The sequence below is a fragment of the Natrix helvetica genome (assembly GCF_964273705.1).
Source record: "Natrix helvetica genome assembly, chromosome: Z".
Taxonomy (NCBI): domain Eukaryota; kingdom Metazoa; phylum Chordata; class Lepidosauria; order Squamata; family Natricidae; genus Natrix; species Natrix helvetica.
The window spans coordinates 50,610,450-50,635,380 of NC_138554.1; the positions used below are offsets into that span (position 1 = coordinate 50,610,450).

General features: G+C 40.2%; 1 protein-coding gene across 3 annotated transcripts in view; it reads left to right on the plus strand.

The window, feature by feature from the left end:
* The first annotated feature begins 4,599 nt into the window (after positions 1 to 4,599).
* SLC25A39 (solute carrier family 25 member 39) overlaps positions 4,600 to 24,931 on the plus strand; it is a 31,007-nt gene continuing 10,675 nt past the window's right edge. Inside the window, exons 1-5 of one of the 3 annotated variants that reach the window (XM_081933314.1) lie at positions 4,600 to 4,801; positions 13,699 to 13,804; positions 18,677 to 18,736; positions 19,782 to 19,826; positions 24,065 to 24,174. In XM_081933314.1, the coding sequence (XP_081789440.1) occupies positions 13,711 to 13,804; positions 18,677 to 18,736; positions 19,782 to 19,826; positions 24,065 to 24,174 (309 nt within the window). In that variant the 5' untranslated portion in view covers positions 4,600 to 4,801; positions 13,699 to 13,710. Of the gene's footprint in view, positions 4,802 to 4,825; positions 5,084 to 13,698; positions 13,805 to 18,676; positions 18,737 to 19,781; positions 19,827 to 24,064; positions 24,175 to 24,931 lie in introns of those variants that run through there. The other 2 variants (XM_081933312.1, XM_081933313.1) reach the window with 2 other exon arrangements.

A 24,931-nucleotide genomic window follows, 5' to 3' on the forward strand; every position in this document is an offset into this window, starting at 1 on the left:
GCAGATCCCTGGGCTAATATGATTGATGCCCTTGGTGGACTTCAATTCTCAGAATTCTGGGAGTTGAAGTCCACAAGTCTTCAAGCTGTCAGGTTTGAAGACCCTGGGTTTTTTTTTCTAAAGGGTTGGGGGTGCGAGGGTCTTGCAACTTGACAGCTTTAAGACTTGCATGCTTCAATGCCAGAGTTCCTGAGCCAACATGACTGGAGGAGGAATTCTGGGAGTTGAAGTCCACAAGTCTTAAAGCTGTCAGGTTTGAAGACCCCTTGGGTTTTTTTTCCTAAAGGGTTAGGGATGCAAGGATCTTGTAACTTGACAGCTTTAAGACTTGCGTGCTTCAAATGCCAGAGTTTATTGAAACTAAAAACAGTGTACCATCCTATGTATTTTCGGTTTTAAAAATGTGGCTCTCAAAATAAATTTCAATCGTGGTTTTGGCGAGATTTGGCTCAGTTGAAAAAAAAGGTTGCCCACCACTGGCTTAACCAATACACCTGCCTGGTACTCAGTCATAAGTCAACAGGAAAGTGTTGTTAATGCCAGTCACTTGGACCACCAGTGCATGGCCCCTTGGAAACTCATTTTAGCCAGGAACAAAATAATCGCCCCTGCATGGGCCATGTTGTAAGTTGAGAGGGGACAGATCTCTTTGCCTTGCTGCCAATCTGAAACAGATATTTAACTCCTCAGTCAATTTCACCACTGTTGATAAAGAAGCAGTGGTACTTTTTCACTAGGACCATACCACGTCCATTAAACCTCTGCACAAGTTGGTTTCCTTTTCATACTTCTGACTGGCTTGACCAACTCTTGGCTACAGGGAGGGCTGAGTTTAACAATAATTCCACATGCAGAGTTTGAGAGAGAATAAGCACAAAAAATTGTGCCTTCAAGTCAGTTTTTTTTTACTCCTAGCAAGGTCATCTAGTTGCTTTGTGAAGGTCTACCAGTTTTTAGCTTAGTGCTTCAATGACTACACTAAACTGGTTTTCAAAGTCAATTACAATACTGTACTCTCCTAGAAAAGGAGATGCTGTTATTTACAATACAATACAATAGCAGAGTTGGAAGGGACTTTGGAGGTCTTCTAGTCCAACTCGCTGCTTAGGCAGAAAACCCTATATGTTTCAGACAAATGGCTATCCAGCATCTTCTTAAAGACTTCCAGTGTTGGGGCATTCACAACTTCAGGAGGCAAGCTGTTCCACTGATTAATTGTTCTAACTGTCAGGAAGTTTCTCCTCAGTTCTAAGTTGCTTCTCTCCTTGATTAATTTTCCCCAATTGCTTCTTGTTCTACCCTCAGGTGCCTTGGAGTAGTTTGACTCCCTCTTCTTTGTGGCAACCCCTGAGATATTGGAACACTGCTATCATGTCTCCCCTAGTCCTTCTTTCTCTTAAGCTAAACATACCCAGTTCCTGCAACCGTTCTTCATATGTTTTAGTCTCCAGTCCCCTAATCATCTTTGTTGCTCTTCTCTGCACTCTTTCTAGAGTCTCCACATCTTTTCTACATCGTGGCGACCAAAACTGAATGCAGTATTCCAAGTGTGGCCTTACCAAGGCATTATAAAGTGGTATTAACATTTCATGTGATCTTGATTCAATCCCTCTGTTTATTGTGCTTAGAACTGTGTTGGCTTTTTTGGCAACTGCTGCACACTGCTGGCTCATATTTAAATGGTTGTCCACTAGGACTCCAAGATCGCTCTCACATTTACTACTATTGAGCAAGGTACCACCTATACTGTACCTGTGCATTTCCTTTTTCTTGCCTAAATGTAGAACCCTACTCTTTTCACCATTTAATTTCATTTTATTAGATAGTGCCCAATGTTCAAGTTTGTCAAGATCCTTCTGTATCTTAAGCATGTCTTCTGGAGTGTTGACTATTCCTGCCAGCTTGGTGTCATCTGCAAATTTGATGAGTTCCCTATTTATTCCCTCATCCAAATCATTGATGAAGATGTTGAAGAGTACTGGGCCTAAAACAGAGCCTTGAGGTACTCCACTGCATACTTCCCTCCATGTAGATGCAGTTCCATTGAGGACTACACGTTGAGTGCAGTTGGTCAGCCAGTTACGAATCCATCTGGTGGTGATACTGTCTAACCCACATTCTTCTACTTTATCTAGTAGTAGGTTATGGTCTACCTTATCAAAAGCCTTACTGAAGTCCAAGTATTTGGACGGCATTCCTCTAGTCCACTAATTTTGTCACTTTGTCAAAGAATGCAATAAGATTAGTCTGGCATGATATGTTTTTGACAAACCCATGTTGGCTTTTGGCTATTACTTTGTTTACTTCTAGGTGTTCGCTAATTAGTTGCTTGATTATCTTTTCCAGAATCTTTTCTGGTATTGAGGTCAGACTGATAGGGTCTGAGGTTTCCTGGATCTATTTTTTTTTCCTTTTTTGAAGATGGGAACCCTATCAGCTCTTTTCCAGTCCTCTGGCAATTCCCCGGTGCTCCAGGATCTCTGAAAGATATAGTTCAGTGGTTCTGAGATCTTTTCTGCCAGTTCCTTCAGAACCCTGGGGTGTAATCCATCCAGTCCTGTGATTTGAACTCATCTAGGGTAGACAGATGCTCACTTACCATTTTCTTCCCTATTTCAACTTGTGTTCCTAATCTGATTTTTGTGGTGCTGTTTTTGATAAGTTGGACTGTTTTATCCCTTTGTGTAAAGACAGATGCAAAAATGAGTTAAATAGTTCTGCTTTCTCCCTGTTGCTTGTCACCTTCTTGCCACTTTCTCCCAGCAATGGACCAATTGTTTCCTTAACCTTTTTCTTGTTTTTAAAATGTTGCAAGAAGCTTTTTTTGTTATTTTTCGCTTTTGTGGCAAGCCTTTCTTCATTGTGAGCCTTAGCTTTCCTCACTTCATCTTTACAGACTCGGGCTATTTGCTGATATTCTGCATTAGTTATGTCCCCCGCTTTCCACTTTTTATACTTATCTTTTTTGTCTTTCAATTTGTCAGAGAGTTCTTTATGCAGCCATGCTGGCTTCTTTTGGGGAGTTTCAGACTGGGAGTTCTACACCTACCTTGAGCACAAAGCTTTTGAGAGAGGGTTGTTCCATTTTGACATAGATAGCCTCTTTGACCCCTCTTTCAAACAGTGATCCTCTCTATCTGAATGGTTGTTGCTGTCTTCAAAAGAGTGGCCTTTGTCTTTTGCTCAGTTTGTGTCTTGTTGTTTTATCCTTGGAGAGGACAAGCATTTGCCTTAATTTATTGTTGGGTTTGAAGTGTTCTGGACATTCCTCTCTCGGTATTCTGCTTCAAAATTGTTCTTGACCGCAACTGAGCCAACTCAGCTCATCTGCCAAAGGGAAACATATAGAGGAATACAGAGGGTCAGACTCAGCACTGATATATGGGTTGGGTCTCAATCAAGGAATTCTCTTAAGTTGGTACTGAATTGATGACAAAGGAGTCATAGAATCTCTGGTTTCTTAGGGAATCAACAGTTTACAGGTCAATAAATCAGTTTATTGCAGAAACTCCCTGCCACATAAACAGGTATTTTGTCTGAAAGCAACTTCCTATTAAAAACCCATGTGTTTTGACCTCAAGTATTCCTTCCTCTGGGACACGGTGGCTCAGTGGCTAAGACACTGAACTTGTCGATCAGAAAGGTTGGCAGTTCAGTGGTTCAAATCCCTAGCACCAGCTTCTGCTAACCTAGCAGTTCAAAAGCATGTAAAAATGCAAGTAGAAAAATAGGGACTACCTCTGTGCGCCTTTGGCATTTAGTCATGCCAGCCATACGACCACGGAGACATCTTTGGACAGCACTGGCTGTTTGGCTTTGAAATGGAGATGAGCACCGCCCCCTAGAGTCGGGAACGACTAGCACATATGTGCAAGGGGAGCCTTTACCTTTATTACATCCTCCAAATAAACTTGTTTTAAGATAGAAGCACCCAGTGTGTTTCCAAATCAGAAATCTCTTCACTTGGAAAGCAGTGTTTGCAACAACAAAAAATGCAAGTTATGATCAAGAAATAAAAACAATACTGTATCTACAGAAGAGCCCATTTGATCTATTGACTAAGACATTAAGCTTGAAACCAGGAGTTTTAGCCTTCTTTAGGCATGAAGCCAATTGGATGATTTTGGATTAATCACTCTCTAAAGCCCTAGATTTATTTAATACAGTTATACAGCTGCCCAATCTCACTGAACATGACTCTGGCTGGCGTACAACCATTAGTCAAAAAATATATATATCACAACTATTAAAACACAAATATAAATGCAAGAATTATTTATTTAATTACATTATTATGTAATGTATGTAATATATATTACATAAGTGTGTTGTTGCATGTGTGGTAATTAAAAAGAAAAGATCGGCGGCTAATTCATCAACGGCCCTAGGAAATCAAAGGTCTCCCCGTAAGACTTATGATTGCTTCCCCGCCGACCCAAGCTGGCGAGGGGGGTGGGGGTGGGGAAATAAAAAATCGCGCGCGCCTGCGCTTGAGCAAAACTATCAGCTAGCCTCACTGGCGCTCTCGGCCAACATTGCGCCCGCCTCTCCCCTGACCAATCAGGAGGCGGCAGGCGGCCTTTGCCAGAGTCTGCCACGGGAAGCGTTTCGCAGCTCCTGCCCACTGCCTCGCGCGCGCTTCTCGATGACGCCGACTCTGCTTCTCCAATCCCGGACATTCGGGTGACCGAGCTCGTGCGAGCGTGGGTCTCGGGGAAATCCGGACGCCTCCCCTCGTGGATGCATTTATGGGTGCATCGGGCGCAGGAGTAGCAAGCGTGCTTATGGCTAGAGTGAGGAGGTGAGGGGGGGCGGGGATGGTAGGTGGTGCGGCGCAAGCGGATCCAGGGCCTCGAGCGTGAAGGATCCCGTCACCGGGCCTTGAGCGGAGATCGTCCGAGGCAGGACAGGAATGCAAAAATTGGACGGAGCAGGGCTGCCGGCCACTGTGTGCATTTTATTGGGGTACAATACTTGCCGTGCTTCTGTCCTTGGGACTGAGGGAGAGCCCTGCTGGATTACACCACAGTTTTCCGAATCCAGTTTTCTAGAGATAGATAAAATGCCTTCGGGAAGTCTGCAGGTGAGGCATAAAAGGCAACAACCTACCTTCGGTGTCCCATCTCCAGCACCTCTCCAGGTGTTCTCAGCATTTTATCTGGAATTATGAGAATTATTGGGAATTTTTATAGTAGATGCTAGGTTATGAAAAGGGGTTAAGGACATTGCTTTTTTATTAGTCTCCTTGACAGTTTTGGACCCCTGCCTTCTGAAAGAATAAGAAGAGTTGAAGGGTTTTTTTCCCCACCTTTGAAAAAGTAGATGCTGAAGCAAGGTCCAGGAAATAGCGGAATACCATTTGGAAGGGGCCTTGGAGGTATGCTACTCCAACCCCTTGTTCAAGCAGGAGACCCTATACCATTTCTGATTGTCCTATCTCTTCTTAAAAACCTTCAGTGATGGAGCACCCACAACTTGTAAAAGGAAGCCAATTCACTGATCAATTGTGAACTCAACTGATCACATTTCTCCTTATTTCTGAATTGGTTGGCTCTCCCTGCAAAGCGGTTAATATATTTCTGTGATACTTTGTTGACGGAGAGGATAGATCATTGCATTGGCTTTCTATGTAATGCAAGCTTTTAAACATTATTTTGATTTTTTTTTTGTCTGATAGGGAATAGGGTTTCCTGCTTGAGCAGGAGGTTGGACAGAAGACTTCCAAGGACTCAACTCTGGTATTGTGTTATTCTTGCTTAAAAATAGTCAGCATCCTTTGCATGAAGGCCAAACACTAATGAGCATGAAGTGGTCATAATTAAACTCACCCTCCCAAATCAATACCCTCCACATGTAGTGGACTCATTAATGAAGTTGTAGGTTAACCACTCTGGAGGATACCAGCTAGCAAATTATTATTTACAATATATTTGCCACATCTATTCTGATGCAAAGGAAAAGAGAAGTATATCATCTAAGAAATGTATATATGTGAGGCACAAAGTAAACATTAAGTGCCTAGAATTGGGAAGAGCATATGAATAGATTCCTCCTCTGTGATTTGAATTGGTGTATGCTTCATAGCCAGGAATGAAATGTATGACCTTAAAGCTGACAAGTGATATATATCTGATGATATCACGAGATATTTGGAGGTCAAGACCACAGAAAAATGCTTTGATTGGAATGGAACTCAGGATGCCAGTAAGAGAAAAGGAGGGAGAGATCAGTCTGTGCACAATTAGACATTTAACCATAACCATACTGTAAATGTTCGATTGATTTGAATATATTCATATCCTTTTATTACACATGATTTTCAAAGTTTTTCTTTCTACATGCAATTATTAAGGATTGTAGAGTTGACACTAAAGTAATGCAAAACCTTTTTCTGGAGAAACTTGCATGAAAAAAAATATTTGCAGATTGGAAGGGATTGGAATGAGAGAATTTGGAAATCTATATGAAGAGCAAACTCAGGTTGCATTTTTAAATAATTTTGTTGATATGTGTTTGCAAATTTCCAAGCCTAACTATTTATTATTTAGGATAAGTCCATGAAACTCTTATTACTGGCCCAGCCTCAAGGAATCTGACTGAAATTTGGAATATTGTGATATAAAGAGGCCTTATTTTAAGTAAAGCAAATATGAACTATTACCTTTCCCTCTTTCTCTACTTGTTTATGCAGTCTGGAATTCCAGATGAAAACAAGTTTAGCTATTAAAGCACTAGGTCATGCCAAATTAGTTTTTGAGTTTGGTTTTAATTATATTTTTTCCTAGAAAAGCGGACTTTGATCAGCATATTAAGGATTTTGATCAGAAGGTCTCTTATCATTTCCCTCATAGCTTCTCTTTCAGGTTTTTCTGAGAGGAGGGGATAATTAGAGCACCGATAAAGTAGAATATAATTATTGTCTTTGACACAGTTGATCAATGTTGGATTCAAATATTTTTTACCAACTGAATTGGAGCTTTTATCAAAAAATATAAATTTACCTCACTATACAGAAAAGGAAAATCATATATTAGGGGTCTAGTTGCAAGTAGTTTCTATAGGGAACATGTTTTATACATCCTGCTAAGCCATAATTTGTGATTTTATCACATTGAGTAAATCCAGTCATTATGGCTATAAACCATGGTGTGTGACGTCGCATATTATAAGAATCCAATCAGTGGTAGTTTATTCAATTATGATTGAACAATCTATAGTTTAGTGTTTGTGACAGCCACAGCAGAGGTGGATTGCTGCTGGTTCGGCCCATTTCGGCCGAACCCTAGTGGCGGTGGCTCCACCCACTCGCCCAGATGCTTCTTCGCATGTGCAGACGCATTGCATGTGCAGACGCCACCTAGTGGCGGTGGCTCCACCCACTCGCCCAGATGCTTCTTCGCATGTGCAGACGCATTGCATGAACGAGCACACATGTAAATACGAGCGAACCAGTAATAAACCGGTTAGCCACCCACCACTCAGCCACACCCATTCAATGATAGTTATCAATGACCCCACCCCATATATGTGTGTGTGTGTGTGTACACACACATACACATACATATACACACAAACCTTCTTTTGCCTGATTTTAAGCGTTTTATGTAAGCTGTCATCATTCCTATGCTGAAAACCAATTTTCCTCTAGTCAATAAAAAACAAGAATTTTGGTTTTTGTTTTGTTTGCTAGCATATTGCAGCAGAAGGAGCTTTACATATGAAGAGAGATTGAATGATGAAAGTATAAAGTTATCTGTCAGTTATATGACAGTCAGCCCAACCTGTACCTCTCAATGAATCTATTTCTATTTGCACAAACATGATTTATGTTAAATTATGTTTGTTTGTCATAGCTATGGGTTTTAGGTTCTATAGTATGCCAAACTAAGAAACATCATGAAAGCTTTGTCTACTGAAACATCAGCAATTAGTATATTACACTTCAAAATCCAAAGTTGAACATCCCAGAATTGAAAGAAGCTGTGTTTAAGAATGTAACATGGAGAGCATTTGCTTATAAAATCATCAAAATTCAAACATGACTAAATGGTTAAAATAATACTTGAAAATCTGCATTGTAGATCAGGGTTGTCAAATTGGCAGCCCGCAGGGCGGGTGCCACATGCAGGCCACACCCACCCCAGTTCCGCAAATGGGGAAAACGTGAAATGTCACGTGATGGCAATGTGACACAGTGAGTTTGACACCCCTGTTGTAGACCAAGCATGCACAACTTAAAGAGGTGGGGAAAGCCCATTGATACCTTAAAAGTAATCACAAGCCACAGAGGAGTAGCTGGTGTGCTGATCAGCTGTTTGGTAGCTACCAGTAGTGGCTTGGTGCAGCAGCAGTAATGGAATTTGGAGGCTCATAGCAGTGTGTCCTTCAGAGCGGAGAAGACTGTGAATAGCAGCAAATCCTTCTTAAAGGCATGGTTTGGTGGCAGTGGATTTGTTAGTGGATTCAAAACAACTGACAGGATACACAAGTCTGTTTTGTGGGCCGCTGTTGTGAAGGCCTTTTATAGATTATGGTTATTGGATTATAGCAATAAACTTTATAACTTCACATAGGATTAACATGGACTGAGTTTTGACATGATTTTGTTGGTAGACTTCACTGGAAACATCTCAAAGCCATGTGCCTCTTCCTAGATGTGGGGAATAGAAATGGGTGGCAAGCAATGTTGGGATTGTGCCACTTGATGCCACTTTAATCTCTATGGAATTCTGTTAAAGGATCGGTACAAACATACAGCTAACTGAAAATGATGGGGACTAATGAGTCTTGACATCTGAGGAGAGTCAAGATGGAAGCTCGGTTAACAAGCTCTTGAAATGTGATCACTTGATGATCAGTCATAAGTTGACTGGTTATAAGTAACTTTTTTTTGAGTCCATCATATATTTGAATAGTCATTAAGCAAACAGTCATAAATTGAGGACTATTTGTACTGAACATAAAATTGCTGCTTTTTTATGGAAGGAGAACTGGTTTAATGGTGTGTTGTTGATGGTTCTTTTGTATAACACTGCATATATACAGTAAGTGTGCACCATGCAGGATGGGGGGGGGGGGGAGGGAAAGGATTCACGCCAAGGCAGTAAGTTAATTTGAAGCAGAGTTATCTCACACGCTGCATTAGCATGGATGAATATGGTGGTAAAGTTCAAATTACAGTAGCAGTGAGGCTAGCAAAAAGAGAGAAAAAATCAGTGTCAAATTATTCACGCTGTTGCAAAATCTGTTTTTAAAGAGTCATTATGTGAATAGCAAAAAGGGCATGGTGGCTCAGTGGCTAAGATGCTGAGATTGTCAATCAGAAAGGTCGGCAGTTCGGGGGTTCAAATCCCTAGTGCCGCATAACGGAATGAGATCCCATTACTTGTTGCAGCTTCTGCTAACCCAGCAGTTTGAAAGCATGTAAAAAATGCAGGCAGAAAAATAGCCTTTGGTGGGAAGGTAACAGCATTCCATGCTCCTTTGGTGTTTAGTCATGCTGGCCATATGACCATGGAGATGTCTTCAGACAGCGCTGGCTCTTCGGCTTTGAAACGGAGATGAGCACCGCCCCCTGGAGTCGGAACAACTAGCACATATGTGCAAGGGGAGCCTTTACCTTTACTTTATGTGAATAGCAGTAGATAAGGATTATAATACCTTGTAAAGCAGGGGTGTCCAAACTTGGGAACTTTAAGACTTGTGGACTTCAACTCCCAGAATTCCCCAGCCAGCAGAAGTCCACAAGTCTTAAAGTTCCCAAGTTTGGACACCCCTGTTGTAAAGTCAAACGAATGATCTAACAGTGGAGGAAAACAAAGCAAAAGTTGGATGACTTGCCACTACCAGAAATAAACACAAGAACCAAGTGTAAATACAGTCTTGTAATTACCGGTGGGAATTAGTGCCTGGATCTCTTTCTTTTCAAAATTCGGTGTTCTGCCCCATGCTGACTTGCTTCTCAGCTTAATGGCTTTAAAGATGGAAGAGTCTTATTATCTTAAGGACCTCAGGCTGTTAGTGAAATGGCTTTCGTGCTTATTATGCGGAATTACTGTTAAGCATGTCTGTCTCTCCTATTAAATTGTTAGCCATAGACACCTGATGCATACTTCTGATATTTAATGGCTTATTCTGCAATCCAGCTATTTTTTAATTCAAAATAAAAAAGACCAGATGTTCCAAATAACCTAATAGTATTATTTTTGGAAGCTAGGCAAACTGAACAGTTCTGCTTAAAACAAAGTGATGTGACGTATTACACTTTTATCCTATGCTTTCTGCAAGTTGCTTAGACGCTGCTGCTTATCGTTGTTAAGCTGGCATCATTATGCCATCTTCTGGGAGCCTAAATGTCTCAGAAGGGAGGCCTCTCCCATTTCTGTAGCTGTGCAGATAATAGTCATGTCAACTGGGAATGAATGCAAAAGAATACCTCCTGGGCAGGATTGCTGCAAGTCTGCACGGAAACCTGTTGTGCACCAGTATTTTCTGAGCTCATTTATATTACTCTTGCACAAAGAAAATAACTTTCAATAAAGGAGAATATTTATAGCTCATGGTTGAAATGAGGGGTCCTTGGTGCTCTCTGAGCTTGGTTGTTTTCTTACAGACCCAGACTAGTCTGACTGATGATGTTACTTAGTTTGGGTAATGAAACATCTGCAGGAAAACAATCAAACTCAGAGAGCACCAAGGACCCTTCATTAAATACGGTACCTTCATTGTAATACAAATGTTCATAACATGGTAAAACAACATATATTTTTATATATGTTTATAATGAGACCCACATTCATTGCATGCCCTGGTTTTCCTTTTGGTGGTAAAATCTTCTTTCAGAATGATTTTCACTTTTTCCCAGGTTGTAGAAGATCTTTAATAAATCGTTTTCCTGCTTTTGCTTCTTTGTTCTCTTATAAATTATTGTGATTATCCATCACAAGTGGGAATCTTACAAACTCCACATGTCCGTGGACCTTGATGTTGCATTTCTATATTGTGACAGCAAAAGAGTTAAATTTCAGCACCATGATTTTCAGCTTTGCTTTTCAGAATTTCAGGTGGTTTCCATCCCTATGCATGGGCATCCACCAAAAAGAGCCAAAAACTTTTAGCTATATCTTTTCAAATGATACTGCAAAATTGCTAGATAGTTTCCTACTGCCTGTCAGAAGATGGAATGGCAATCTTGAATCCTCAAACATTGATCATATCTGTTTGATGTGGTAATGTAAGGATTTTCTGAATCTCAGGGACTTAAATACCTGCACTCCAAGGCTTGGATACTTGTACCTCCAAATATCAGGTCAAGCCCAAGAATACCATGTTTTCCCAAAAATGCAACCTATCCTGAAAACAAGTCCTAGCCCGATTTTCACACCTGGACCAAAAATAAAACCTATCCCCAAAATAAGGCCTAGCTAAGGCCCACCCACCATCTGGTTGTATGAGGTGGGGCAAGGCACAGCTGTAAAAATCAGACGGGGATGGGGGGAGGTAGAGGATGAAACAAGGCAGTGGAGGGTGGATGAAACAAGGCAGGGTGCAGAGCTGCCCCACACTCCCTGCACTGGCTCACCTGAGGGCCCCGCAGCCAGGCCATCAACTTCATGACAACTGCCTTGTCTTACAGCGGCGGCTCCAGAAACCCCGTCCAGGATCCCACTTGGTCACCGGCCTGCTTCTCCTTGCCACCAGAATGGAGCAGGATGCTGAGTGATGCACGTGAGGTCCTGGACGGAGCTTCTGGAGCCACCACAAGTGAGGCAGTTATCGGGATGTTGATGGTCTGGCTGCGGGGCGCTCAGGTAAACAGGTGCGGGTCAGGGGGGCAGCTCTGCATCCCCTACCTTGCTTCATCCCCCACCCCCAACCACCTCGCTTTGTAGCTGCAGTACTGGTGTATCACTCAGTCTCCTTCTCCATTACGGCAGCGAGGAAGGAGAAGAAAGGGCAAAGAACCAAGAACCAAGTGAGGTGATGATGGAGGTGGAGGACAGATCAAGGCAGGGGGTTCAGAGCTGCCCCACACGCCCAGCACCAGCTTACCTAAGAGCCCTTTAGCCAGGCCACCCATGCCAAACTCTCCCACCCCACCCCACCCCAGGGCAGCCACATACCTTCACTAACCTGCTTTCCAGCTCCACTGCCATGTGCAGGGCAACAAAAATAGTCTGTGGGACTATGATTAAAAAAAATAGTTCAGATCTTTCAACTTCTCACAAAATGAGAGATTTCGCGAAGTTGGAAGGTCTGAACTATTTCAAGTCCTTCAACTGCCTTTGGCACCCCTTGTTTTCTCACCCCATCCCAGTCTGGTCTGGTCCAGTGTGTGGGGGGGAATTGCCTTCTCTGCCACACTACTAATGGGGACTGACCATTCCCCAAGTCCCACCACTGTCAAAATAAATCCCGGGCACTGTGCTGCAATGGACAGACGAAAAGCACAGCTTTTGTCTGGAGGAGGAGGCAGAGTAAGAAGAAGAAAGAGGGAAAGTGGCTGAGTGAAAGGTACACTGCCGGCAAGGCACTGCTACCACTGCCGCTACAGCGAGATTGAGCAAGAGCAAGAGAGCGATCCGATTCATCCTCTCTGTGTGTTTGAGTATGTGTGAGATAGGGAGGGAGGGAGAGAGAGAGAGATCTGATCCAACCTCAGAAAGTTATACCAGGACTGATGGTAGTCTCCCCCCCCCCTCTCACACACAGACAAAGTTTTGATCAGATCATTCTCTCACTCTCGCCATACCTCATGGCGGCACCAACCATGCTCTGTAGTGGCCTGCAGCTGATCCGAAGCATGCAGGCCGATGCCCTTTGGGTGCCTCTATTTCCTGCTGTAGTCGACCTCAGTACTGTTGCTGCCTCCTATGTGCCATGCGGGGGGGAGTGGGCAGGAAACCTGGCTGGTCCTTTTGATGAAACAAAGTAAGACCTCCCCCAAAATAAGCCCAAGTGATTATTTTGGGCCCCAAAAGAAAATAAGACCGGGTCTGGCAAAATTCAGTCTATTGGATATAAGCAAATAAAGAACACTTTGGCTGACATGTTCTACCATGTTTCCCTGAAAATAAGACCTGGTCTTATTTTCGAGGAAACATGGTAGAACATTTCAGCCAAAATGTTCTTTCATTGCTTATATCCAATAGACAGAATCTTGCCAGACTATGCTGTTCTTTCCTTGAGAGATTTCTAAGGAATGGGTATCCTAATGCGCTGTCTACAATTTAATTCTGGGTTGTGTTCCCTCTTGTCTCCCCCTCCCCTGCCATCTGTCCTGGAAACTGTCACTTCACTAGTCCATCAGACAACCTCCCCTTCTGTAGGCACCATCCCTCACACCAAAAATGATTTTGTTTTTGTTGGTATAAAAGGCTGGTGCAAGTATTGAGTGATGACCAATTTAAATGGCATTGTTATTATGAATATAAAGCACTAATGTTGTATTCTATAGGAGTATGACGGCTCATGTGGTTAAGATGCTGGATTGGAGGTTAGCAAGGCTGCATTCAAGACAGAAGTGCAGCTGTGGGGTGGGTTGAGCTCCCGTCCTTCACTCCCATTCCTGCCGAGGACATGGAAGAGCCCCAACTGCGTGTCCCACAGGCAATGGTGATGTCATTGACTAATCCTTTCACCCCAGAAGTACCTAGGTGCTTCTGACACAAGTGCAATATGATGTTGTATTTTCTATAGGTGAGCAGCACAATGTCTGAAAATTCGTCTGTGAAGCTGGTGGGCATCACTCCTCTGCAGCAGATGTTGGCATCTGGGACTGGAGCTCTTTTCACCTCCCTTTTTGGTAGGTACATTGTTAATAGCAGTGTCTCATGAAGCTAATTTAAAATGTGTGCATGCATGTAAAATGTACAGGTGGTAGTCCTCAGATTACAGTATCCCTTGGGACTGGGAACTCTGTTGCTAAACAACACAGTGGTAAAGTGCAATGTCATATGACTTGCTTTGCAATGGCAATTTCAACAGCGCTGGTTGCTATTCTTAAGTGAGGACCCTGCAGTTTGTTAAGTGAGGACCTCATGTGATTGCAACTTCCTACTGTCTTTTCTATTGAGTTTACTTGTGGGAAGTAAAGCAGGAAACATTGCAAATTGTGATCATGTAGCTGTAGCTCACTGCAACATCATACTTGTGAGCCAGGCACTGACTATAACTGTGAGGAACTCCCCCCAGATACACACACACCTTAAATTCAGCATATTCATAACTACGATTGGATGTTGGAACAAATGGATGTAACCTAAGGATTATTTATAGTGATAAAAATATGCAGGGTGAGAATCAGATTATTCTGATAGTGCTCCTGATATTTGCCCACATTTCTGTATCTCAGCCCTGCTGTTCACCAAACCCTAAATTTTCAGTGTTGTGACATAATTTGGACTTTAGCATTGATTAATACAGTTGACCATTGCTTAGGGACTGCTTTTTCAGTTAAAATATTTTAGATACCGTGTTTCCCCGAAAATAAGACAGGGTCTTATTTTCTTTTGACCTCCAAAATAAGCGCTTGGCCTTATTTTCAAGGAGATCTTATTACTTTTGAGGTGCAGGAGGGAGTAAGCGTGGTCACCTCATGCCTGCTGCTGTGTTGCAATATTTTCAGGGAGAGCTTATTTTCACGAGAGGGCTTATTTTAGCGCATGCGCTCAAAAGCCCAATTGGGCTTATTATCTGGGGAGGTCATATTTTCAGGGAAACAGGGTAGGTAATAGGAAGCTTGTTGGATTTAAGTTCCCCTCATTCTTAACCAATGTGGTTAATGTGCAGTATATTGGAAGTAGCGGCTGAACAATAGAGAGGCTATTGATCCCTTGCCTCTATTTTAGACTGAACAATATAGACTCTTTCCATGTGATGTTTGGGAAATTGATTACTATATCATCTACTAAAGGTTAGGAATGTGTGGAAAGTTTTTGTGGCATGCGTGAAAAATCTGTCTGGATGAGAGTGGTACCTTTTCTACAATTGGGAAATTGTAAATGCAGGCACATTCCTATTTCTTACTTGAGATTTATACTTGAATCCAAGGAAGAATTATTTAATTTCAGAATTCTGAAATTCCTGTTTCCATATTTTCTATCCAAAAGATCTCCCTTCTTTTATTCTCCACTGTGAATGAATTTCATTAATGTAAACATATTTTCTCATTTAATTTTTTAATTTCAAAAACTTTACAATCAGTATTATTTTAAAGATGTCTTAGTACTTTGTGATATCAAACTAAATGTCTATATAACAATAAAGTGTGTAGTTAATTTCATAAGCACATGCATATACACAGAGATAATTATGTATATATAACACTATTAACATCTCTCTTTTCAATATTATAATTCAGATTTTAAATAGTGAATTAAATGTAGACAGAATTTAATCATATTGTCTTTAACAATCATTATTGAACAGGGCACATGTTTGTATGTCGAGTGCTTGGAAGTGAGCTTGCATCCATGGCCAGTTGCAGCCTCCTGTGGTCCTATGGTCCCTTCTCTTACGACTATTTGGTCTTCTACCTTCATATTTTTTGTCAGTATGTTTGTTTCTGCCTTGTTTTAAAATGCAGTCACTGCAACCAAATTCTCGTAGTTTTTCCATTGAGACATCTATTTCTCCTAGAAGGGTCTCCAAAATTAGAACCAAATGATTGATTAGCGCCCTTAGTTTAGAAACTGCAAGAGCTGGAAAGTATAACAATGGTATTTTTGCCTTGTTTTCGTTGCATTGCTCCAACTATTTTTTTAATTGTCACTTAAGCACATCTGTCCCCAACCTTTTCAACATGAGTGGCAGGCGTGCACAAGTGCGCACAGGTCCATTTGTGTGCGCGGCCCGTGTGCACACTTTCCACTCATGCAAATGGAGCTTATAGCGGAGGGTGCTTGCACTCAAGCACGAAGTTCCACACACGTGAGTGGCTGGCATTCATGAAGCTCCATTCATGCGAGCAGAGGAGGCTTGAGCAGAGGGCACTTGTGCTTGCACATGAAGCTACACTCGTGCAAATGGAGGACTCACATGCATAAGATCCATTTGTAGGAATGGAGCCGCGAGTGCAAGCATCGCACTTTCCCATTTCTCCCATGGCCTGGTTTCAAAAAGGCTGTGGCCCGCTAGTGGGCTGTGGTCTGGGGGTTGGGGACCAGGCCCAGATATATCTAATCACTTCCAGTGTGGGAAAAATAATCAAATACCTACTATAATTAGTACTACTATAGGAATTTGCTAGATGGCAAGGATAATAGATAATAACTCTTAGGCTGTGTCCTCAGGATTACCCTGTTTCTCCAAAAATAAGACCTCCACGGATAATAAGCTCAATCAGGCTTTTGAGCACGTGCGCTAAAATAAGCCCTCCCTGAAAGTATTGCGACATAGCAGCAGCCATGAGATGACTACGCTCGCCACCTCCTGTACATCAAAAATAATAAGACCTCCCCAAAAATAAGGCCAAGTGTTTATTTCAGGGGTCAAAAAAAATAATAAAACAAGACCCTATCTTATTTTCGAGGAAACATGGTACATATTCAGTATTTTTTCTATTTAAAACTACCATAGCCATAAGAAAAGTATCTTGGATATGTGTTTGCTCCATAAAAATTTAACAATTATAGATATTTCTCACTTAACTACCATTATTGCATCTGGGATTTTGATCATAGGTGATTATAGCTATTAGGTCACCATGTGAGCTGACTCAATTTTACAACTGATTTTATGACAGTTGTAAAGTGAGTCACTGTGTTTGTTAAGTGAATTTGCTCGCCTGAATAGGTGGGTTCCTCCCCCCCCCCCAGTTGCACACTTGCAAAAAATGGTGCAAATTGTCATGTGACAGTGGAGCACTACAATTGCCTGTAAACCAAGCTGGTTGCCAAGCACCCAAAATGGAATTATGATTAAATGTTCAACAGTTTGGTGGAAAATAAATTTCATGACATTAATTCTTCCCTCAAAAGTATTTTGATCCATTTCTTAATATCCTCCTCCACCTGGATGCTGAAATGTTTTTCATCATTTGAAATGATGAAATTTGAAATGATGAAATTTGAAATGTTACTATCAACCAAACTGACAATCTTGTCTAGGATAACATTATTTAATAATAATATCAGTCTATTGCCAAAGGAAGCTTACATCTTGCAACAATACCTTTAACACCATCAAACAACATCTACTCTCCCAGGTCCTTGTGAAGGATTTGGTAGGCAGATAAAAATGTAAAATCCAATCTAAACATCTGGCTGACCATCTAACTAACATAATAAATTCTGCAATTATTGAAAACCTACCTCTTTTCTGTTTGTGCTTTTTTCCAATTATCGTATTATTTACTTACTCCAATTTAAGTAGTACATTTATTGTGTAGTTTTTTTGTTGTTGCTTAAATGTAAATATGATTTCCTGTGAAACAGTTTCCATTGAATCTGCAAATACATAGCAAAACTGTCAAAATTTGCAATTAGATTGATACACTATTGAAATAGTGATACATGTATTTTTCCAAGCCAGTATTCCTGGAGTTCTTTCCTCTGTTTGGTTTTCAATATTTTAAACAAAGTAAAAAAAAAGAAGAAGACATGCCTATATAGTGAGTGGGATTCATTTACTGCAGATGTAACATTGGGCCAACCAATGCTTTGAGTCCCATATAAAAACAAGTGATTAAAATTATTGCAAAAATCCCAAAATCTTACAAGAATAATCGGGTTTGCATAACATCTATGATTGTTGACATTCTGAAAATTCTGATGATATTGTAAGATATTTAGTGTTTTTAACTTTGCTGCAAACTGTATTTTGGAATACCATGAGTGTCTCATTGCTGTATCCTGATATTGTACAAAGGAAACTTTTTCTCTAGCCTGATGACTGATATGTTTTTGTGGAGTTCTTCTGTTAGGCCAAGAGTGGGAAATGATGGCATTTTTCTGAATTGTGAACTTCAATTCCCAGAATTCCTGAGCCAGCATGGTGTGTCCACAAGTCATAAAGGAGCCATCGTTTCCCATTCCACATGAAATTTGTTTCTATAGTATTCTTATTTATGAATTGAATTAGAAGATAAATCTTGCTGTGTGCTATGATATCTGCACTGTTTTGCCAAATGTCAATTTGATTGGTACTTCCTTTAGACAATAAGGTATACGTTGCTTCTTTTTCTGTTAAGTAAACTTATTTGAGAGGAAGTGTGATTGGATAGTATTTACAAAGCTCAGAAGATAAGTTGCTACACTTTTCAATGCCACATGGAGGATTAGTGGCATTATAGTGTGTGAGTATTATTCCTATGTACTTTGTTTTTCTCCTCTCTCTATTGTGATTTTGTGGACAGTGAAAGAAAGGAAAGATAATTTTTGCAATGTTGTCATTGTGGTAGATCACCCTTTTCCAATTTAGTTTCTGCCAAATGGCGGAAATCCTCGTCTTTGACCATTTCAGCTGGAAATTCTATGGTATGTCAGAAGAGGACCGGACTGAAGAGGTCATATTACGTCCATAGGCTTTACAAACATGTTGTGAAAGACACTGTCATTTAAAATGCCTTTTCCAATACAAACCTCACTTGATCCTGAACAATATATTTATTCAGTGTTTTGACATGCTGTATTGCTTAAGTGTCACATAATCACACATTTCAATACTGTATTTTCAGTCACACCTTTGGATGTAGTGAAAATCCGATTGCAGGCTCAGAGAACCCCATTCTCTAAAGGTAAGTAATTACTCCTTGATTGCAGAAGGAAAAGTTTGTGTTATTGTGGGAGTATTCTAACCTACTGAGACTCAAGTTCAAGACGGACATGCAGTACATTGCAAGCCATTTATAGCAATTTGGAGCTTAGGTTTGTATTATACATTTATATGATCTCTCAACCCATCAGAAGTGCTATATAGAATCAGATGAATATCCTGCCCTGTCCGGTGTGCTTGTCGTATGAATATTAGCAGACATGTTTGGAAAAGTCATTAGCAGGTTCACCAGTGCAATAGCAAACACTCAGCAACTACTGCTGACCCTGAGAATAGTATTTTGGGATTATACATGACTACAGTAATAGTAATTGGCTGATTTTCTCTCTGTAAATTTGTCTAATCCAAGTTGATTACCATCATTGAAGCAAATGATTTAATTATCACTTTGTCCTTTAAAAAATTCTGTCACTATTCTCTTGCTTGGAAAAGCTTTCTGTGCTTTAAAAGAGCAGCGTTTTCTTGCATCTAGCTTCTAAAATCATACTGTGCAAGAGATATGTACTAACTGCTTTTGGGGGGGGGGGGGGGGTTGAAGACTAACTTTTAGGAAAGGCACCGCTAATGCATAAAGGGAGCTGACTTGGGGACCAAGTTATTGCAGGGGATCATGCTGAGAAGATTTATAGTTATTATTTATCTCCAGTTTTTAGTTTTATCCAGGCCTGGATAAAATGGTTTAAACCTTTTTAGAGTGAAGGCGTCAGGAAGATTTATATAGGTTTTCAGTTCTTTTTAATCAGGCTTGGGTCACACATTTTCAAACTCATCACCATAAGCCACAGTATTTAGACATATGTTTAAAATGAAGAAACCTAGTTGGGTGGAATCGTCGGCATCTGCATTTTTTTTTCTATCAAAAAGAAAAGGAAAAACGCCTAATAAATTTCAAAATGGTTTTTCACTCCTCCTGCTCCAGCTGAAGCTCCTGAAGAACTCCCTCTAGGCAACTGTTTCTCCTTCCTAATCCCAATTGTCATTAAGTGTGTCCATGTTGTTTCTTTCAGTGTTGTCAGTACAGTCTATGCCCTGGAGCATTCACCAGCCCAAATGTGAGTATTTCAGGTGCTTTCCCAGCTAAGGTGCCATGGTCACCTCTCCAACTCTTTTCCTGTTCTCACTCCCAAAGGAGTGTTGTAGGTTCTTAGTCCTTCCCCTCCTTCCATCCTTTCTTCCTTGAGAAACTTAGCACTCATTGGTCTGCAATGGGAAATAAATGACAATGCAGTTTTACTGATCTTGTTGCCTCTTGATGTTTAGGACTATGTCCAATAATCACTGAAGTAATTAACTGTGATAGCTTGATGTTTGATAATAGGAAGGCATCAGGTCAGAGAAACTGCTGTAACGTATTGGCTGGATTGAAATCAAGAAGTTATTGATATGTAACCCTTGTTCTAATGAAAATTTATAAGTGGTCCTAGGTGAACTAGCCTACTAGACTTAAATCCCATAATTCCAAGATTTTAGGGGATTTTAGATTTTAAATCCTATTAGTATCCTATTAAATGGAATTATTCTAAGTAACTCTGAAATGTTTATGCATGCCAACATATACATATAGATCAACCATGATAATGTTAAATTAGCAAAATACCTGAGTTCCAAATTTAGTTTAGCCATTTTTACCCAGCCTTCTACTGAAAAAAACCTCCAAATGGCATATTACAGATGGTTCTCGGATTACAATTATTCATTTAGTAACTGTTTGAGCTTACAACAGTAGTGGAAAAGGTGAATTATTACTGTTTTTCACTCAACTGTTGCATCATCCTTATGAACGAGATCAAAATTCAGATGCTTGGCAGTGCCTTGGGGTCATAGGATCACCTTTTGTGATCAGCCAAGCAAAGTCAATGTGGAAGCTATTTCACTCAACAACTGTGTTGTTAAGTTAACAATAGTGATTCATTAAAGAATTATGACAAGAAAGGTTGAAAACGTGGCGAAATTCACTGTCCTGCTTGTCAATGGAAATTTTGGGCTGAATTACGATTACAAGTTGAGAACTATCCACATAATATTATGTGAGTTGTAGTTGCACAGTGGTTAGAATGCAGTATTGCAGTCTGACTCTGCCCACTGCCAGGAGTTCGATCCTGATTGACTCAAGGTTGACTCAGCCCTCCGTCTTTCCGAGGTGATAAAATGAGGACTCAAATTGTTGTGGGAAATATGCTGACTCTGTAGACTACTTAGAGGGTGCCATATAGCACAATGAAGCAGGATATAAGTCTAATCACCATTGCTATTATTATCAAAAACAAAACTGAAGAAAATAACGAGGGGAAAGTAAACTTGAATGCAGGTTCTGAATTAGAAAGCTCAGGGGCATAACTGGAACAGCCGTAGTGTAGAGTTGTAACTGCACAATGGAAGGTTGCTGACTGCTTTGCCTCTCTCTTAAGATCTCATCAAAATCACCTATTATAAATTAATATATGTAGCATGGGTGAACAATCTTTTGGCTTGATTTGGTCACATTGAGAGGAAAGGAATGGTTCTGGACCCCATACAAGATACATACTGTAGCAAAAGTATATAAATCATATAACAATGTTAGTAGTTTATGATCTTGTGGGGACACATTACTAATTGCACAGGGCCGCACATCACCCACCACTATAGGTTAGACATGCCTGATCTCTAGGGAGTGAAAGTAGGAGAGAAGAGTCATCCAATACACAAAGTGTATGCAGTATAGCCCTTTAGATGGCAGGAAGGGGAATAGCTTCTTTGAAAATTCTCATTAAATGAAAACCTTGCAGTTAGGTACCATATTCAGGGAAAGGTTTTACCCCAAAACTTTGTTTCCTCACCTTTCTACTTCAGGTCCTAATTTAAGAAAAAGTATTTTTCAGCCTTGAATCAGTTGTATGTGATTCCAATATTAATTTAAGATATAAGAGATCAATTAAAAATATCTGCTAGAAGCAATCTATCCCTTTAGCTGGCAGAGAAGAGAGTATTAAAAATGTATACTTCAGCCCTGTTGTTCTTCAGCCTCCAATAGGTTACTGAGGAAAATTCTCCTTCCCCTGTAGTAGTTTAAGAGTTGATCATCTTATTTTACTGGCTGTAATCTAGGCAGTAGAATCTACATAGATTCTCTAATCCTACATAGGCTAGGACATTTCTAAGGCATCATACTCTTTCAAAGTAGAGTCTTCCCTTATCTCTTCTGAGTAGAGGATTTGTAACTTCTTCTCTTCTTTGATGTAATTCCTTCATGTGAGAGACATGTGGTTGGATCAGTATGCATTTTGCATACAATATCTTCCTGCAAATTTTCATTCTCTGATCAGAAATAATTATACCGAATATCTTCCCAAATGTTGGATTTTGCTCAGACAAATCTTGCTCCATGATCTAAGATTTTAGAGGCTTTATCTTCACTTTCATCTTTATTGCCAATATAGGAAAAGAAAACACTATAGAAACATTTACATTTTATTTTGTAATCAGGTGAGTTAGAATGCTTTAATGGAAAGCTTGCATAGATGGAACTAAAAATCAAGTAGCACAAAATGCATTCATCACTGCATGTAGTGATAATGGGTAATTATTTCTTCCCTTTTCCATCTTCAACCAATCAAATTCACAGACATTTAACCCAGTTTATGCATATTTCCTCTTCATTTTTCTTTCAATAAATTTTCTCATTAACTTAATTTATATCCAATCTGGGATCTTAATTTTTTTAAAAAATCTGTGGTTTGGCTTGCTTGGTGTGTTGTTAACTCAAGGGATTTAGTGATTTTTCCAAGTGAATACTGTCCAGCGCAGGGTTTCCCAATTTCTGGGCCACAGATCATTATTGGTCTGTGGCCTGTTACCACACAGCTGAAGGTAAGCGGTGGGCGGGCGAGTGAAACCGAAACCATCCCCCTCCTGGTGTGTGAAAAAATTGTCTTCCACAAAACTTGGTCCTTGGTGCTAAAAAGGTTGGGGACCGCTAGCCTAGAGGATATCATCCTGCATGGATGATGTTTCCTTTTCATAAAAACAGCCTTTTAAACATGAGTTGGGATTTGTTCTTGGGCCTCTTAAATCTATTATGGTGGAAACTTTAAATTCTTTGAGATGGGTTATGCAACACGTGTGTGTTATGCACTATTAAACACAAATAGCACTTAAAAATAAATGACTTCTTGATCATGATAGCTAAGAAATATACACTGATAAATTGGATGAACAAACAAAGAATAATATCTCAATTATGAAAACCATATAAGTTTTGGTATCAATAGAGCAACTCACAAATCCAAAGGAATTTTTTAAAGGGAACTCACGAATGCTGGAATTTAATGCTTGCTGTGGATAATGCAGACATGGAGTAAGCTGGACACTCACTGATTTAGTCTATAATCAGCTTAAACTAATGTCTGAGAACAACTGGCAACAACAGTAGAACTGGAAAATAACAAAGCAGGGCACTTCATAAGAAATAATCCTTCCTGCCCTGCTTCAAATAAAATAAATTCTTCTATCTTTGAATAAGCAGACTTGTATAGCCTGTAGATATAAGCCTATCTTTCTTAGGAGAGTCATCATCATTATCTGAATTATAAGTAAATTAAGATGTGAGTTCTATTCATCTGGGCAAAGTGGAAATACAAATTATTTTTTGTCATCTGATCACAACATGTAAGCAGGCTCTCATTTTTTTTGGGATATGAGCTTTTATTGCTATTAGTTTCTTTTCCTTGTCATTGGTAACAATGACTGTCTATATCTGTGCTGGTGAAAGATTTTTTATTCAAAGATGATTTTTGAAAATGCTATATTATAATACTGTAGGCTTGAGAATATGATACACTTGAGACCAATGCTTTAGCCATAGCTGATCTAGTTTTGAATCCTAGTCATCCTAGGTAAGTCCTAGATAAGTCCTAGATCCTTCGTGTAGAGAAAAAGCTATGCATGTTGCTGAAGCCATAATTTCAGAGCATCCAAAATCTCCCTTGCTGTCTCTTTCTTCCTGCTTTTGAGAGAATCCCAGCTGCAGGCTGCACATTTGCAAGCTTTTTCCTGCGCCTGTGAAGGCTAGAATCACGAAACTGCACTGAGTGTTTGCTTTCTCTGCTTACATGGCTAGCATTGGGAGCATATGAAAAGAGGGCAGATAAAGTGTTTGAGGAACATAGAATATTGAGAAATTTAAACATTGAGAAACTATACTTATGGGAGGCAAAGTATTTAGAAACATATTACTTGTAGCAAATCAGCGAACTATGTGTAAATTCCCTACCACTGAGAACCTTTGTTTTTGTCTTCCTCTCTTCAACAGGGAAATGCTTCCTTTACTGCAATGGCCTCATGGACCATCTCTACGTTTGTCAGAATGGAAACAGCTGCACAGCCTGGTATAAGGCTCCCACTCACTTTACTGGCACTCTGGTAAGGCTCCACATGAGAAAGGGCAGAGCCCTCTGCCAGCTAAGGAGATCAAGTAGATTGTGTTTTCCACTTGAGTTAAACAAATTACTTAAGCTTCCTGTGTTGCCAGTGTCCTTCAAAGGTAAAAACTGGTAGAAGTAATATTTTTATCTCCTTTCAACACAGGGAGGGAGGACCTCTGCTCACTTATGGGCTGCAAGGTTAGCGGATAGAGTTACTCCCACTGAGGTGTGGAGCTATCTGCCTCATTGCCTTTTTAAAAAAAATACAGTATTAGATTATGCTTTTATTATTTGTTATTTATTTTGTCAGATACTGTTATTGGTTGAAAATTGTTGAGTGTTGTTTTTAAAATCAGCATGTGATTATATGCCAGAAAACTATGAAAATAAATAAATATACATTTGCTTAGGAGTAACCAAAAGTATGGTAGCTTTAACAGTTTAGACTAGCTATCCACCACCACCAGATGCATTTTCCTATCTAATCAGCATGGGCAAAGCCTGGCCTGCCTGGGAGCTTCAGAAGTTGTAGTATTTCATACCTATTAAAATACAAAATGGAACATATAAGCATCCAAATCCTCTAAAAAAGGAAGCATTTATTGTTTAAGACCTGGAAACAAAGGGCTTAATAAGAAACCAAGTCAAATTATGTTGTTGCTGAATTAAAGATACTAACATTCCCCTAGAGATGTATGCCATTGGAGAGGTAGTTTAGCCTATTTGAGATGCATCCAGTTGGAAAAAAAAGTGGC